Source organism: Poecilia mexicana, unplaced genomic scaffold (assembly GCF_051168715.1).
Source record: "Poecilia mexicana isolate PSO_F unplaced genomic scaffold, ASM5116871v1 scaffold_12, whole genome shotgun sequence".
NCBI lineage: Eukaryota > Metazoa > Chordata > Actinopteri > Cyprinodontiformes > Poeciliidae > Poecilia > Poecilia mexicana.
This window is the reverse complement of record NW_028263381.1, coordinates 2,477,713-2,494,475: the sequence shown is the minus strand read 5'-3', so window position 1 is coordinate 2,494,475 and position 16,763 is coordinate 2,477,713. Positions and strand designations below refer to the sequence as shown.

The window sequence follows — 16,763 nt, the reverse complement described above, 5'->3', positions numbered from 1 at the left end:
CCTACTGATTGATCTGAGAATATGGTAGTAATTTATAGCGATGCGAACATGAGGAAAGGAAAATGTAAATCTCAGTAACCAACTGGGCTTTAAATTGCTTTAAGCAAGACTGAGCAGTCTTTACAAATCTAGCTGATAAACTTAGTTTCATGAATTAGTCATTTCAGAGATGAAATCACTAGCTGTGATTTCCTCTCGTTTTTACTTTTTCCTGATTGTTTATTTTCTGTATTTAGTTGATGCTGAGCAACACTGTTGAAAGGTCTACCAAAGAGGGGAGGAAACTGACTCCAACGTTGATTAGCTAGTGTACTGGATCCTGCAAAAGCAGCCATTTTTACTCTCAAATCATTTTGACTTCTCAAAGCAAAACAAGAAAAAGGAACATTTTTCAGACTATATCTTATGTCGGTATAGCCGACCTGTTTTGTTTCCTTTGGATGAGGAAAAGAAATGAGTGAACTGGTTTTCAGCGACGGTGAGAATATTTGTTAAAATAAATGCAAATTTTTTTCAGTCTGAGTAAAGCAAAAGAAAGCAGTTTGAATAAAAAAAACCCAGTTTATTTAAAGATGAGTATTTTATAAATGCTACACTGCTGCGGCTGTACAAACACAAACTGTTTTAGAGATGGGAGGACGTGGCTCGGGCGCGTGTTGGTCTTAGAGAGTTGAGCTGACCTCTCCATTGGGCTGGCAATGTTTACCATCATCTGCTGGATCTGAGTGGTGCTGTTAGAGGAAACGATTATATGAAACTTTTGCCGTCACGATACTCGTTCACACTTTCAAAGGCCGGACTTACTCTTTCATGTCTGCGGAACATGCGACGAAATAGGCCCTGCTTGGCTTTGGGGCTCTTAGGGGCCAGGGACCAGTCCAGGTCTGGAGGTCGAGATCCCATTGGGCCAAAAATGTTCAGTTCTTCGAAGCATCCCGTATCTATGAGCTAGGAGCAAAAACGGATTAACGCTGGTTTTATCTGTACACGATCAGACGCTAATGTAAGCTGTGAGTATAATCACTTCATTTTGCCAGCTCCTCGGAACGCTTCCCGTGTTGAATTTGGCGTAGAACTCGCCGTCTGACTGGTTCAGAACGACTCCCCTCAGTGCGGAGAACTCCTCGATATCCTGCACGTCATCGCAGTACACCAGTCTGGGCTGAAGGTGATGAAAACAACATACTTGTATTTATTTACTGATTAGATTTTGATTAGAAATTGATCTGTTAACTGTGTTCATGTGTGTAAGGTTGACATGGAACTGTACATGAAAACAGCCCTTTATTAACCATTAATGCTGCCAACAAGAAAAAGAACCAATCAAAACTGTAACATGACTTAATTAGCCTGTGAAAATAACTCAAAAATAGTCCAGTTTGGATGTATCTTTTCTTTCTTTTTTCCCTTCTGTCTTTTCTGTTTATGTCTTAGAAGGAATGGAAAGACATGGAAAGCCCATGTTTGACCTGCTTTACTTTTGCATTTTGTACATAAGTTTATGGCACATTTATATCTTTAGAAAACTTAAAACTTCCGGTATCTCACAAAAGAGACATTAACATACATGGAAGAACCTTAAGAAAATCTTATATTGTAGCAGAAAGACGTTCAGTATTCAAGATGCTGCATGAACTGACTAGTATATATTACTGTGAGAGAACGCAAAAACTATTGTGATGGAATGAAAGACTTTTGCTAGGTAATGCCAAGACAAATTCCCCTCATGTCCCTTGGGGGCCTCCGTATGAAAAAAACACTTAAGTGTGGAAAAAATGCAAAAAGGAAATCAGAAAGAGAGTGAACACTTTTTCACACCACTGTAGAGTTAGGAAAATAAATATTGGGCTTACGTCTGGTTTGAAAGAAGGCTCCACCAGTCCTGCTTCCAGCATCCGGAAGTTGATTTGTTGGAAGAAGGGATGAGACTTCACTTCTTTCCCTCCTGATCCTCGGCAGCCCAGTCTGTGTTTTGGATCCCTGTTCAGCAGCTAAAAACAAAGTTTATAGTTTGGATGATAGTCTTGAGCCCGTCGTGATGCGCGCTATAGATAACAGCAGGAAAAGCTCTACATCTCTAAGGTTGCATTATCTACGTTAGATGAGCGTTGGGCAGTGAAACTCACGCCGTTGCAGATGTCTATGGCGTCCTTGCTGAACTTCTCATTGTATTCCACAGGTTTTGATTTGATCCTTTTCTCCATTTCCGAGGATTTGGGGCGCTCGCCTCGCTCCCTGAAGGGAGACTTCCCCGCAATCATTTCATAAATCAGGCAGCCGAGGCCCCACCAGTCAGGACTCGTGTTATATTCCTCTTTGCAGATCACTTCAGGTGCTGTAAGGAGAGAACAGTTATGGAGGAGAATATCTTCTACACAGCATTAAACAGAATAATAGAAAGAGAAGGAATGCCCTTTCAGGGATCATCAAGATTTCCTGGCTATTAATGTGCAAGTCTTACATGCCTCTATGTGACTGACATGTTCAGTGGCACAATGTGCTGGCTCACTACTTGATTCCTTAATCCTGGCCCAAAGCAGCGTAGGGAAGAGGTAGCAAACAGGGTTGGGGTTAACTCTTAAGAACTAAAACATACACATTTTCTTTTCTTATTTGGAGACACTGTAGTTTTAATGTCTCTTAAAGTGGCAATAAAAATATTGCGGAAAACAGGTTCAGGGAAATCAAACCATCGATACACCTGGTTGTGAAGTGTTTATGCTGGCCTGTCAGGTTCATTTTCAGGGGTCGGTGGAGGTTTAGTGTTGTTGTCCATTTATCGCTATGCTCAATATATCATGATACAGATTTCAAGCCATAACATCCAGCTCTATTCATGAAGTACTTTTCATTGACTATTCATGGTTGAATGTGAGCATGTAGAGTGAAGAACATGTGGTGAAACCTGGTATACAAATCATTAGTGAGCCTGTGATCTGTGATGGTCAAACTGCTTTCTGGTGTGCATGCACAAGGTTTTCTAAGTCTGGATTCTTTTTTGACGTCTTGAAAACTGATCACAGACACTAGAGCTAGAGTTATTTGACTTGCAGCAATTGTCCCCACAAAGTAGTGACTCAGTGGGCTGAACACAAATGCCCACCACACTTTAAGAGCAACATTTGTGGATTTATTGAGACTTCTGTTCAGTAGGAATAATACATACCCATGTAGTATAATGTGCCGACCCTGCCATGCACCAGATCCCCGTCCTCCAGCTTCACTGCCAAGCCCAGGTCAGAGATACGGATGTGTCCTTATTGGCACAAAAACAAAGAGAAATCCACTCAACAGGTTTAATACTCTTTTCAGTTTTCCTGCACTGACGCACTTTCCCTTTCCTCATTCTTCAGAACCTGCAGAACCTGTTCTTGGAGCTAATTTTACAACTGCCCATCATCTCACTTGGTCTATGTTTTTAACCAAAGTGAGACAGACAGGCCTCATGTGACCCAGAAAAGATGGACTCTTTTATATATATATATATATAACCTGTTTCCCACAATGTTTAACTTCCTCTTTACACTTTGTTTGAAAGCTTGTCAAAATACCATTAAAACTGTTTCCTTATTGAGTTCTTGAGGTTTCATGTGAAGAATTCATGCAGTCTGACAGAACTACTACTGTTTTAAATCTGATGCAAAAGCTAAAAATAGCTGCTAATCACAACCCTGGAATGTGACTTGTTAAAAGTTATTTTAGTAGACTTCAAGCTAACTACTGCACCCTCATGAGAAAAACAAACAGGCACTTGGTGTGGCCAGACATACCGTTGTCATCCAGGAGAATGTTTTCAGGTTTGAGGTCTCTGGAACATAAAATCACAGCATATGAAGCAGATCATGCTGCAGTGATGTGTTCAGATCCACGTGGAAACACGCTCACCTGTAAACTATCGACTTCTGGTGGAGGTGAATTAAACCACAGCAGACTTCTGCGGCATAGAAATAAACTCTATCCATGGTTAAGCCGTTCTTTGACATATTGTGGATGTGAAACCTCAGGTCACCACCGCTCATCATGGTTAAAACCATGCAGAGATTGTGTTTGGTCTCATAAGCATATGCAAGATTGACCTGCAGAGAAAATGGGAGATGTATGAGAGAGAAGTTGAATGTGCATACATGTTAACAAGGAGTGTACAAATGTGTTATAACGGTAAAGACAGTTAAGTGTACGAGTTTTAACAGTATTCATTCCCCAGACTCACTGTGACTCCCAATTCAAATCCATGAAGAAATTATGGCAACGATTCAAAGTTTTCATCAATTAAAATGTCTAAAGTTGCACACCACAATATGAACTCTATTTACTTTTTCATATTTTAGGGCAGGCCTATAAAAAGTTTTGTCAAGAGAGTCAGAATTGTTCAGTTTAAAGCACTTTTGGGTCTCAAAAAACTGTGTGCCGTTAGATGTTTGTTGTTCTTTTTACTGTTAAATTAAGACAAATGCAGTAACTATGTTTATGAATGAGAGATGACATTGTACCTAAACAGAAATTATTTTTGGAAGATTGTATTTGTCTGAAAACGTCGGCCTGCAGCATATAGTATATAGTCAAATCGCAAAATAATATGGTCAATGGAAGTGCAGCTATTGAGGAAGGCTAATGTTTTTTTCTTTCATCCTTGACTATTAGAATTGCTGGGTTTACATCTGTGGTTGTGTTCTGTTCTTTTTGTTGAACCGTTTGCTTCGCACTGCCTCATATGAAAAGCATTGTACATATGATGTTCATACTTGTTCTGGGATGAAGGCAAAACATTTTCTCATTGTTTAAAAGCAATCCACAGAAACCAGTGTCCAAGCATGGTAGTAATCTCACCACAAATCGGCTGTCCACCTCCTCTAGTAGCTCCTTTTCGTTGAGTGCCATGTGTTCTCCTTGCCATTTCTTTATGTGAGTCTTTTCTAGCTTCTTGCAGGCATACATCATTCCTGTGGCTCGTACCTGACAAGCCCAAACCTACAGGTTGAAATGGAAATACTATGAAGAGATTTATGTGGTAGAAACAACAATTATCAGAAACTGTAGCAGGAAAGGCAAATCTGTCCAAAAGTGATTGTGACATGTAAAATTAGAATTTCCCCTTTTAGACCTGTATGGTAGTGAAGGGATCAACTTTAACAAGCCTTACCTCTCCAAAGCCTCCTTTCCCCAGTAGCCTGTACTCTCTGAAATTGTTTTTGGTGATTGGCCGCCTTAAAGAGAAAAAACAAGGACATTGTCTTTGTGATTTTGTTTCTTATCCACTTCTTATTTCAGCAGTTTGTGTCATTAAGCCAATGATTAAACCAGCACCTCAACAAACAAATAACTAGGAGTGCACCAATTGCAATCGGTGCCAATTTTTTTCACCTCGGGAAAGAATTAGTGATCACCACCAGATGTTAGCTGATACTGATTTATTAATTTTTTTCTGAAATGTTACTAAGTACAGTGAGAATGGATGTCGGCAACAATGGGGTGGCTACTATTAACTGCGCATATGCAGACGTGACCTGGTGGTCAGGTCTGTCAGTCACGACAGACTAAAAGGGGACAATGGCTGATTTTCAGACCTTTGTAGAGCTCCACATTTCAAATTGTCAAAGGACAGTGCACATGAATCAACACTGTACTGCATAATGTGCCCAAGTTAGATAAAATAAGTGCTATGGATTCCTACACCCACACAGCTGCTGCTTACATAATCATATCACATAAGACTGGCGACAGTCACTCATAAACAAAATGAAACTGATTACAGGTTTTGGTCGGGTCCCGAAACTGGTAAACAGACCTGGGTGGTGCACAGAGGGGAAAATAGGTGAACTACAATATAAGCTCATTTTCATCTGTAGTCCCTCTGACAGCTGTTAAAACCAACCTAAAAATCAACAAAGTCAAAATCCCACATTTATATTTATACAATGAAATTACAAGAAACAATATGTTTCATAAATAAAAGCAGAGCAATTTTTGATCCAGTGGGTTCTAATGGAGACTTAATAACCTAAGCCAATCCCTTAATTGGCTCTTAAAGGAGGTAAGTGTGGGCACCCACTTATAGTGACCGCAATACTGTTCCAGATGTTACCGCCACTAACTGACAGAACAGTCTGCCCAAAGGTGGTGTGTGTGAAGGGTAACCATCGACGGAGTGGCTCTACTAGAAACAGATTACAAGATTGGTTTCACATGTAAGTGTCAGCTAAGTGCTGATCTCAGTTCTCCCAAAATTAAGGAAATCTGGGTCGATTTCTTGGTGTACTCCTACAAATAACCGAATGTTTTATGAGTGTCACTTCCTCCTTCAGGTACTGATATGCATCACAAATTTGTGCACTGACCTCTCCAGATGCTTCCACTGCAGAAAGCGGTCAAAGTGCATGCTGAACTGGTACTGTGTGAAGGGCTCTTGACTGAGGTATTCATGCAGAAATCTAAAAGAAGAGAGTTTTGAGCATTTTAGGGGTAAAACATGCATGAACATGCTGAACACAGTGCTGTGCAAAATTATTGAAATCCCTCTATTTTTCCTTCTTTTTGCAGTTCGTCATTATAGACACAAAAATTTTTTATTGTTCTTGTGCAACATTCTGATTTTCTGAGACAATCATCAAAATTACAAGACATAAAGGCTTAAAATATAAGTTCTCAAATGACTGTCAAAATAATATATATATATTTTTTCCATAATATTCTAATTAACTTAAGATGTATCTGTACATCATCTACCAATATCTCAATTAAGTACATTGAAGTTTGTGGTTATAATGTGGTCTACTTATGTGAAGATCATGTATAAACTCACCCTTTGCATTTATGAAAGACGTCTCCACAGGGATCAAACTCCAAACTGTTGATGTAGCTTTGTTCATGCTTTGTTAAAGAAGGCACACAATGGTTTCCCTGCGCAACACAGAGGAAGTTATAGAAACGAAAGAAAAACACCTGGTATTTAATAAGTGAACACAGCTGATTTATTTGTATGTATATAAACAGGGGCTTTCAGACCTGACTTCTGATAAATGTGTTGATGATGTAAAGCCCAAAGCTATGCCTTTCCTCGTCTGTCTTTGTTTCAAAGGCTTCCTGAAGGAAACGAAGAGAAAGGAGGATGAGAAATACAAACTTTGCCTAATTTGCCCAGGAAATGTGAAAATAAAATAAACTTATTTTTTCTTGTCATTCATAACCGTTTTTATCTGAAGTGAAATGTGATTTAGCATGTCAACTGCTGATGGTAAGTTGTCAAGTTTGGACAATTTAAAAATGTTTGAGCTATTGAAAATGAGTCTTTAACATGATTCAGATGGACTGAGTCATCTGTAGGCAAAGACAGTGAGGTGGTTTATCTGTGGGAATATGACGTAATGCATTGAGCCTGAAAACGAATCCAGAGGAGATAAACAAAATGATTTGATTTTAAATTAAAAATGAAAAAAAAAAAAGTTCCGTAGTTTGAAAAACTGAAGACGTTAGATTCTCATTAGAAAGTGTATTTTAACACTTATTGAACTAAAAATATAGCTGGTTTTCAATTCTCTTTTCAATATCCAGCATCTCTAATTAGTTTGATTGCATCTGTGTTCATGGCTTAGACCTGGATTTTTTTTAATAAAAGGCCTGGTATAAAACACATTTTTTAAATTAATTATGATGCCATTTAGATTTCATCTTTACCTGGGGAGCAGCATAGCTCGCAATACCAGAGGTTAAACTGGTGTGCCTGAAATTCTTACAGATCTCGACTGAAAATTATGGAATGGTAGAAAACATTTTAATAAAAGGAAAAGGAGTCCCCGAACTGCCGAACAGCTGAAAACATTTCTGCAAAACCTTTCGAGCAGTGGCCTCCTCAGTTTTCCTTTCCAGAATGTTGGCATTGGCAGAACTGCTGTTTTAGACTGCTGCACACACAAATGGAGTCTGAAATTGAATTATTTAGAAAACCGGAACAGAGCCCATGCTTGGCATAAACCAAAGAGATCGTTCCAGAAAATGACCTCATATCAACTGTGAATCATTTAGCTGCAAGTGGATTTGGGAATGCTTTGCAGAGACCAGACCTGACCAGCTCACCATCCAAGAACCCACCAAGAATATTTTTTGTGTATCTAAACGGGGGATCCTGGAAAATGAGGTTGTCTGTAACAAGAAATTTACGCTGAAACAGAACTAGTTCTTGCAACAATCAGAAACCCAAAATTTAGTAGAATATTCACCACAAACTGGCCAAGATCTTGATCTTGACTGAGAAGCATTTGAGTGACTGATTATTGGTGTTTCTCTTAAACAAAATTATTTTTTTCATCGCAGAGATAAGAAAATATTCCATATGAATATGTGAATATTTCATGATGATGAGCTGAAGATTTTTTGTGGAATCCTAATTTTTCCCCACATGATTTCATGACATTTTGTCATTTTCATGTATGTGTACTGATGAAGAGATTTAGCTGAAATGTCTTCAAATTACTGCTCACATTGAGCAGAAGATAGACACACGATGAATTCTGCTTGTCACTACGTTTTCAAGTTTTGGTTAGCTAACAAATAACCAAATAGTTGCTGGTAGCATGTCAAATCAAATCTAAACCAAAGCACAATATTTTACAGGAAAGACACTTTTTCCTGTAACTCTTCCAAGCAAGAATTACTTATTTGTCTTACTTCTAATTATTCTCTTATAAATGTTAACATTTAGGAGGCCTGTTAGAGATTGAGCTCATCAGCATTGCATAGATCTCTTTATGCACTGTATAGAGTTTATTAGGGGTGAATTTGAACACTCCTTGGATGGTTGCCAAATATCTGAAATATTTTTTCCCTTTTTAATGATTGTTTTCATTGCAAACAATAGAACTGAAATTGTTTGGAAGTGGCCTTGTAACCCTTCTCAGACTGAAGGGCGGTTACGTTATCTTCTCTAGGGCCATTGCTGATGTCTTACTCACTTGGCATTTTGTTAACACACACCTGGATGATGCAAAGCAGCACAAAGCCAACAATCAATATTCATAGAAATAGTAACAGTGACTATGATGAAGTAATCAAGTGAATTTTCTTAGCGAAATATCCTGTAAGCAGTAGTGATTGATCTCTACTTTGGTTTTTCTTTTGATTATGAAATAATGATATACGTCATGTGTTTTTGTAAACCTTAGACTGAATTTAGACCATCATTTTAGAACCTGATGAAGACCAAATCATTAGTATTATGTCCTGATACATAAAAGTTGGATTTATAGGAGGGTATACTTTCCTATACAGAACTTGAGGCTTTTCTGTGTTGTAATGCACTTGATGGGAATCTTATTCAGTAGTATTTACCAGTCCTCGAACACTGGTTCCTCCTCAAACCAGCGTTCGAGGAGAAAAGAGGAACATTTATGATTCTAGGATGAGATCACAATTAGTTTGAACTTTTCTTTAGCATACCAAAGCATCCAGGAGTAATATGTAGTTGTGCAGTTCTTGCCGAGTCATACAGTAGAGATGAAAGAGCTTCTTGCCAATAGGCTGATAGACACATAAATCATAGTAGTCTCGTTCTGACAGGGAGAAAAACAGAACACGATGTGATGAACAAAATTAGCAGCAACTTATTGACTATTCATTTTAGTGACCCTGTTTGTGCCTATCTCTGACACTTTACCCAACTTTGACCACTAGCCTTCACCTACAGTTGTTCTTATAACTTGACATGTAATGGCAGAATTTTAAATTGTTTGATAATTTTTTTAAAGATTATAAATTCTCAGAAAAGTTAAGAATAACAAAAGCCATTCTTTCTGTCAAGATTAGTGATTAAGTAAATCCACTTGTTATAAAACAATTGTCTTTGCTATTTTGAACCATAAGATCAGAAATAGGAAAATGATATGAATGGGAATGAGCAGCTAATTAAAAAGTGTAAAATATTTTCGAGATACAGAAATACAAAAATAAATCACAAATGTCTTCACATCACATACTGGACACTCTAAAAAAGTGTGTTGGTTTAAAAATGATTTAAAGGAAAAGTTGGGGTGCACTCCACCAGGACCGCAAAGCAGCCTGCTAACAATAAATTAGCATTAATGGGAAGGATAGTATTAAATCTACTTTTTATGATGATATGAATTAGAATAGATACAGTAACTAATCAATCCCCTTGGAACAATTTGATATTGTGCCTTCAGCGCTTTACTTTAACAGTGAAATAAAAACAAAGGTGTTGCACTTTTAGCATTAACTTTTAGAATGTTTTTTCCTCACTATTCATTAAATATTACATTCGTTTTGCATAAATTCTGACTCATTTCTTCTGGTTTTACTTGGTCATGTGTTCTAACAGTTTTTTGCAGTGTCCTCCACAGCACGGCTGCTGGTCTTTTACTTGATAAAAACTTTTCTGTTTCTTGCTTTGGTACCAGGAAAAGTCCTACTGAGGTCACATAAACAAGTATGCACACACACACACACACTCCTACACACACACCGATGGTCGTTGCTAGATCTCTACATTCGCTGATGTGGGGAAAGCGCAGCATTTCTTTCCATCTCCAGCTCCTTGCTTTACTTCCTCCACCTGCAAACATCAGCAGAAGAGAAAATGAAACATACAACTTACTGCTGACGAGTCATAAACACACACACACACACACACACACACACACACACACACACACACACACACACACACACACACACACACACACACACACACACACACACACACACACCTCCCTAGTCCATCAAGTTTTAAACAATAGCATGCTGCTCTACAGTGAATGAACTATTATTAGCTTCAGGAACAGGTTAGTGGAGCCTGTGTGACCACATTGCAAACTCTGAGGCTGTCACTCAGAGTAGGAATTTTCACTCAGAGTAGGAATTTTGGTTCCTCAAGACTCATTTGTTTATCAACTCAGGATGGTCACCATACCACCAGTGTGTGGGTCTTTTGTGTTTTTGGATTTTTATGTACAGATGTTGAAAAGGAGGCACCTGGGAAGGAAACACACACTGCAGCGGTGGGTCTCATCAGCGTTCCAAAAACGCCTCAGGGAAGCAGGAATATCCTGACAGTACTTTTGGTTTCCAATAAGGATTATGTTATAAAGGGACAAAAATTCTCTAAAAAGAACTTGCATTTAAAAAAAAAACAAAAAACAAAACATATATTCAAATGCATATGTATCTGTTCTAAATAAGGAGGGATAGATTTTTTTTTTCCACTTCTGTTACATCCATTTTTCAGACATTCAACTGTAGGATAAACTTTAAATCCTTCTTACCTTCTCTTGCTCTAACAAGAGCGCTGTTTTGCACCATGTTGTCAATGTCCATATTGGAAAGTTTGACTTAGAATATGTCCTTGGATAACTTGTCCAGAGTAGTGGGACACATCAGCCCTTGGCTTCCCAGCTGCAGAGGATTCAGAGCTCCGCAGAAACCTTGACGACTGGAACTGAGCTGAGACAAATGAGGCGTGCTGTCTAACCTGTTACTCAATAATAAATGGAAACACTTGTTTTGTGACAGTGTGCTCAACGCTCAGGAACACTCCCTCATCACAGAGGAGGGACCAGTCACCTGTCCGAGTCAAAGGCTAAGAAATGTGGAAGGAATTCAAGTGAGAAGAAAAAAAAACAGATGGATATGTGTTGGCACTCCCAAACTCATATAATTCAAATTAATTCTAGAAGTGAAACTCAATCAAGTGTTCATCTAATAAATCAGAACTGATCTCCAAAAGAAATAAATGCTTCTCTGACCTGGCGCCATCTGTAGAACTGGTCTCTATCTGAGCTTCATAAAATGTTCAAATTGAACATTTTAACATTTAAATAAATCAGCAAACTGTGGACAGAGTTGTACACTAAATTGGAAAACAGATGATCAATTTGCTATTCAAAAACTGCCTCCCACATAGTTTTTCTCCATAGATCAAAAATACTTTGCATTTTCATTCACCATCTATTTTATTAGGTACACATTACAAGTGTTATTACAATAAACATAGTCCCTTGTCTTCAGATCTGCTTTGATGCAACAAGGTTTCTGGACATGTTTCCTCCGAGATTCTATATTAACATTACAGCATCACCCAGTTGCTGCAGCTCTTTGAGCTCCAAATGCATGATGTGAGCGACTCGTTACACCGCATCCCAAACTGGACCGAATACAGTCAACTCATTTTCATGCACAAGAAACCAGTTTGAGATTATTTTTGGTGCACTTTTTGGTGCATTTCTTTAAAATCATAATTTTGAGGGAATTAATTAACCTTTAGAAGATGGTACAAGGTGGATACAGTCAGCATCAATATTCCAGAAGGCTGCGACGTTTAACAGATTTTCATCTTTGTCCAAAGTGTGCGTAGAAAATAGCCCCTCTAGTTTCCTCTTCAAAGTTCAAATTCTTGACTGTTCAGAGATGTAACTTCATCTTGAACCACTCCACCTATTGTCCTCTGACCTCTAACGTCAACCAGGCAATGAAACTTTTATTTTAGCATGACAATGTTTGAGAGTCAGATCTAATTGCTTATTTAACTTTTTTTTTTCTCTGAGAGTGTTTCTGTAAACCTGAAAGTTGTGTGTGAACGTCATCATAGAGCAGCAGTTCCTGAAATTCTCAGACCAGACAGTCTGGCAGTAAGATCCCACATAGTAAATAACAGGAGCCATCATTATTTTGAGGTAATTAATTTTAGCTCAAAGAGAGGTAGATTGTGAAGCATCCCGGGGACTCCCGCCGAGAATCAGCGCCTACAGCGCCCTCTCCTGTACAGGTGTAGAGTTGCTACAGTACAGAGACTCAGCAACTTTCTGAGAAGAGGAAAAAGACAATTTCTATGACTTTGTTGAATGATTCATGCATCAGGAAGTGGGAGACTGCCTGTTTAAAGTACCTTTAAAAATTATTCATCCCCTTGGATGTTTCACTCTTTTTTATTGCTTTTACAACAAATACACTATTACTTTAGTAGCAGTAGTAGGAATGATTGTTACTCATTTTGTTTCAAGCATTTTAAATCTTAACTTCATTTGTTTTGTAAATACGCTGAAATTTGTTATGCTAACTTTCTGTTTTCTTGCACCAGCCCATGCCTGTCATGCACCCGTCAACAGTTTTCCAATGATATACTAAAAGTAGCACCAGACATTACGTTTCATTTTGTGAAGAAAACAGATTCTTTAGTTTAAAACAGTGAGTGAACTCTGCCCCCTGGTGGACACATTATATCAGTACAGCTTATCTCAACCGTGTGCACGTTAATCTCTGAAATAAAGATTTAATTCCTTTCTATATTCACAGGATGCAAGAAATTTTTACCTAAGTTGTTACTGCAGAAGAGCCAACATGTCTCAAATGTCTCCTAATGCACCTTGTGATATTCTTGCTGCGGCGATTCCACCTTCTCCTCACAGATGAACAAGTTGTGTGGAATTCCTCTATAGCAGGAAGCGTCTCCTGCTTCCTGCCACACAAACTGATTCTAGTGTGCAAACCGTATATATGTCTCTCCTTGCCTGCCTTAAAATAAAAACATTGCTTGAGAGGAAGAAGCATCAGTTTCTGTTTGATTTGTTTGTCAAATAGCTGTAACAAAAAAAAAAAAAAAAAAAAAAAAAATCTGCAGATGGTTTCACTAAATCATGACTATAACAGTTTTTAAGACCATCATGTGGCTGATTCCATTGGCATTAGAAAAGAGGAACTCCAGTCCCGTGATGAAGTGAAGATGACTGACCAATGTGTTCAGCAGGAACAGCTGAGCTTTAAACTGAGGTTTACATCCACGGTACAAACAGGAGCATGACAGTAAATTAGCATCAAAGGTTTTATTCCAGTAGCTCAATTTAAAAAGAGAAACTCATAATACATACACTACTACACACAGTGATCATTTTAAGATTATTTTTATTTTTTTTTTTAATTAGGAAAATTATGACTTGCAGTCAGGACTGGATTTAGAAGAATAAGAGCCAATGGCCTGGAGCCAGTTTTGGTGCCCTAACTGTTTCAAAAAGTGAAAACTTTTTTAAACAGTTTTCACTTTTTGTGCGTTAAATTTCCCTGTTTCCTGCTGCAGGTGGTGCAATGCATTGTTGGATATCTTGCTGGCAGTGTCACATTAATTCAAATGAACTAAACAGATTTTAAAAATATTTTTACATCAACTATGTGAAATGAAAACAAGTTAAACCCATTTAATTTATTTGATTAAAGTCAATATGGTAACTTCACAATACATTCAAAAGTTCCTTAGACTGAAAAGAGTGATAGAGTGTAAGCACACCTTTTCATGTTTTTTCAATTAAATATAATGTTAGACTTTACAGTGAATTTAATCAGACATTAACCAGCAGTAATTGGTCTTTTGGAGGAAACCTTTGGAGACTGTTTTTCTTCTTTTTTGGAGACTTCCTTATTTCTCCAAATGATATATCAGCAGTTAGGAAGGAAAGTGTGTGAGGGAAAAGTCTCAAGTTCCATTTTTGAACACACATGAATACAATTACTCCTTTTGACAGCTGAATTCATTTGAGGACAGATTTCACAGAGCAGTCAGATGAGCAGCTGTGGTGGCTGTCTGGTCTGAGAGATTATGTCCCCCCTTTTTTTAATGTATGTTATTTGATCATGTGAACAATAACAAAGAGAGAGTCTCTTCATTCAGTTTCATCGAAACTAGGACTAGAGAAATTATGGCAGTGAATGTCAAATACTTCCAGCTCTTTAAAAACAATCATTTTATTTTCTGGGGCTAAAGAGTCTGTCATGTTTCCTTTTTATAAAAAATGTTTTTTTTTTTTTTTTTTACACGAAATATGATTACCAAGCTCTTATCTTTGAATAGTGTAACAAACCAAACTTGGAATTAAATGAAATCAGGTGACCCACAAGTCTTTCTGCTGCAACACAAACACACCATCTAAGAGGCATTACATGCACAGATGCAATGATTTTACATAAAGTACAAATATTTAGCTGATGCCGCACAGATCTAAGGTCCTGCTTGTACCTTAGTTGAATAAACTGTGAATATATAATTCAATAAGACCTTTGAGGCTTACTTTTACAAACCACAACAGGTACAACATTAGCCACCTAGCGCGTCATAACATAGCAGCAACCAATCAACACTTCACTAGTGCAGTACTGGTTAGTACACATATCCTTCAAATTTTGGTGAAAATTTTGCCTGGTTTGAAAGTTTTTCTCACTTCCTCCGCTGACATTGCTAAAACTACGTACAGAATATTAAAACTGCACATCTTTCACAACTTCGCCTTCTGTTCGCCGACTGGCCCGGTTGAAATTCTACTGGAGGAATCGAGTTCAACTGAACAAAGCCCAGATGAAGCAGTGAAGGGAGATCATAATGAAGTGGAATTACGTGAGAATTCAATGGCCAGGCTAGTGTGGGCAGAACTTGGCAGAAGTTCCAGATCCTCCTTTAATGCTGCTGACTCACCTGGACTGGTTAACTTCATCCTTGTTGGATGGAAAATCACTTCCCAACTATGCCAGTTTCAGGACATGTTTTCCCTATTAGATTATGACCGTCCTCACCATTCTATGGCTTGTCCTAATGGCATGAGTATTCTAGTGTACCCCTCTCCAGATTTACTGTATCTGTTTTGGTCATTATGCCCTCTCATATTTCAGATGTTCTCTGCAGGATGCAGGCTTTTACAGTGTGTAACGGTCATTATGCTGTTTGGTTCCTAGAGATGAGTAGGTATCACCACAAGGGGGCGCTTATTCCCCTTTTTTGTTGTACTATTATACAGAAGAAGAACTAGTCTTCCATTTTGTTGTAGAAGAGAACATAGGTGATGATGAGGTGCAGAGCGGTAAACTAACGTTACTTTTCTCATGTATTAAAATATAATGTTTTGTACCGTGGAGATCTGGCTTTACGTGGACGAAGTTAAATAAATTGAAAGTGTGGAATACTTCAAAAGTGCGTCCTGCTGTTTTGGGTTAGAGTGGCTAACCACCGCTGCTAACTCCTCCAACCTGTCGCCGCACCGTCACAAGTGAAATGTGATTAAAAAAAAGTCCACAACACTTGGAACAGCTGAACATTGTATGGGGTTAATCAGAGATGCTTTAAATCAACGCTGACTCCAACTTAGCACTTTTGAATTTTGCTGATAATTGTGAATACACCCCAGTTACCTGGAAAACCAGGTTGTTTGAGGTTTTATCTTCAATTTTCCCCTATTAAAAATGCTTATTTTGCTTTTTAGTTGTGTTGAACTGATCATAAGTTTCCTTAAACGTGATAAAAATTCTGAAGCGATTATTCTCATTTTTTTTTTACATTAGAAGCACAAAGCATTTTACAGTTGGGTGCAAATTTGTAATAACAGGTTGTAATAACTGGAAAACAACAAAATAGAGACAGTTCAATGGAGCTATTCCAAATCCATGTAAAAGGACAACTGCATGTGATGAGATGATGTGACAAAATGTCCAATGAGTAAAACACATGTTACGTTGTTGCGTCCACAGTTGGCTCCACCAAATTAGGATCAGCATATGCTTTGTCAAAAAAGCTTTGTGGAAAGCTGTAGCTTGTTTTTGAAAGGAAAAAGGAAGTGCTCAAGAGTGGCAAGATATAAGTGAACACCAATTTTCAACTACACTATCAAAGTTAAAGGAGATGTGGTTAACTTCCTCTGACGTAGTTCCAGAACCATTGGGCGCTGGATCTGTCATCTGAGAGATTGGACAAAACAGGAAGCTGGCCCTCTTCCTTGAACTATGAT

General features: G+C 38.1%; 1 protein-coding gene across 1 annotated transcript; it reads right to left on the bottom strand.

The window, feature by feature from the left end:
* Positions 1–541: 541 nt before the first annotated feature.
* On the bottom strand, positions 542–11,496 carry grk5 (G protein-coupled receptor kinase 5). The gene is made up of 16 exons (XM_014969042.2): positions 11,271–11,496; positions 10,472–10,561; positions 9,430–9,542; positions 7,003–7,080; positions 6,800–6,897; positions 6,336–6,428; positions 5,141–5,204; positions 4,828–4,968; positions 3,886–4,076; positions 3,771–3,808; positions 3,167–3,256; positions 2,127–2,335; positions 1,854–1,991; positions 1,025–1,162; positions 805–948; positions 542–731 (listed from the first exon to the last, which is right to left on the bottom strand). The coding sequence occupies exons 1-16, from the start codon at positions 11,320–11,322 to the stop codon at positions 663–665; spliced, it is 1,746 nt and encodes a 581-aa protein (XP_014824528.2). The 5' UTR covers positions 11,323–11,496; the 3' UTR covers positions 542–662.
* Between the last annotated feature and the right edge of the window lie 5,267 nt (positions 11,497–16,763).

Coding starts and splice junctions, on each gene's coding strand:
- grk5 (XM_014969042.2), bottom strand. CDS start 11,322: ATGGACATTGACAACATGGTGCAAAACAGCGCTCTTGTTAGAGCAAGA. Junction 6,898..7,002: donor ACACATTTATCAGAAGTCAG/GTCTGAAAGCCC, acceptor TGTGTTGCGCAG/GGAAACCATTGTGTGCCTTC. Junction 949..1,024: donor CGAGGAGCTGGCAAAATGAA/GTGATTATACTC, acceptor TTTTGCTCCTAG/CTCATAGATACGGGATGCTT.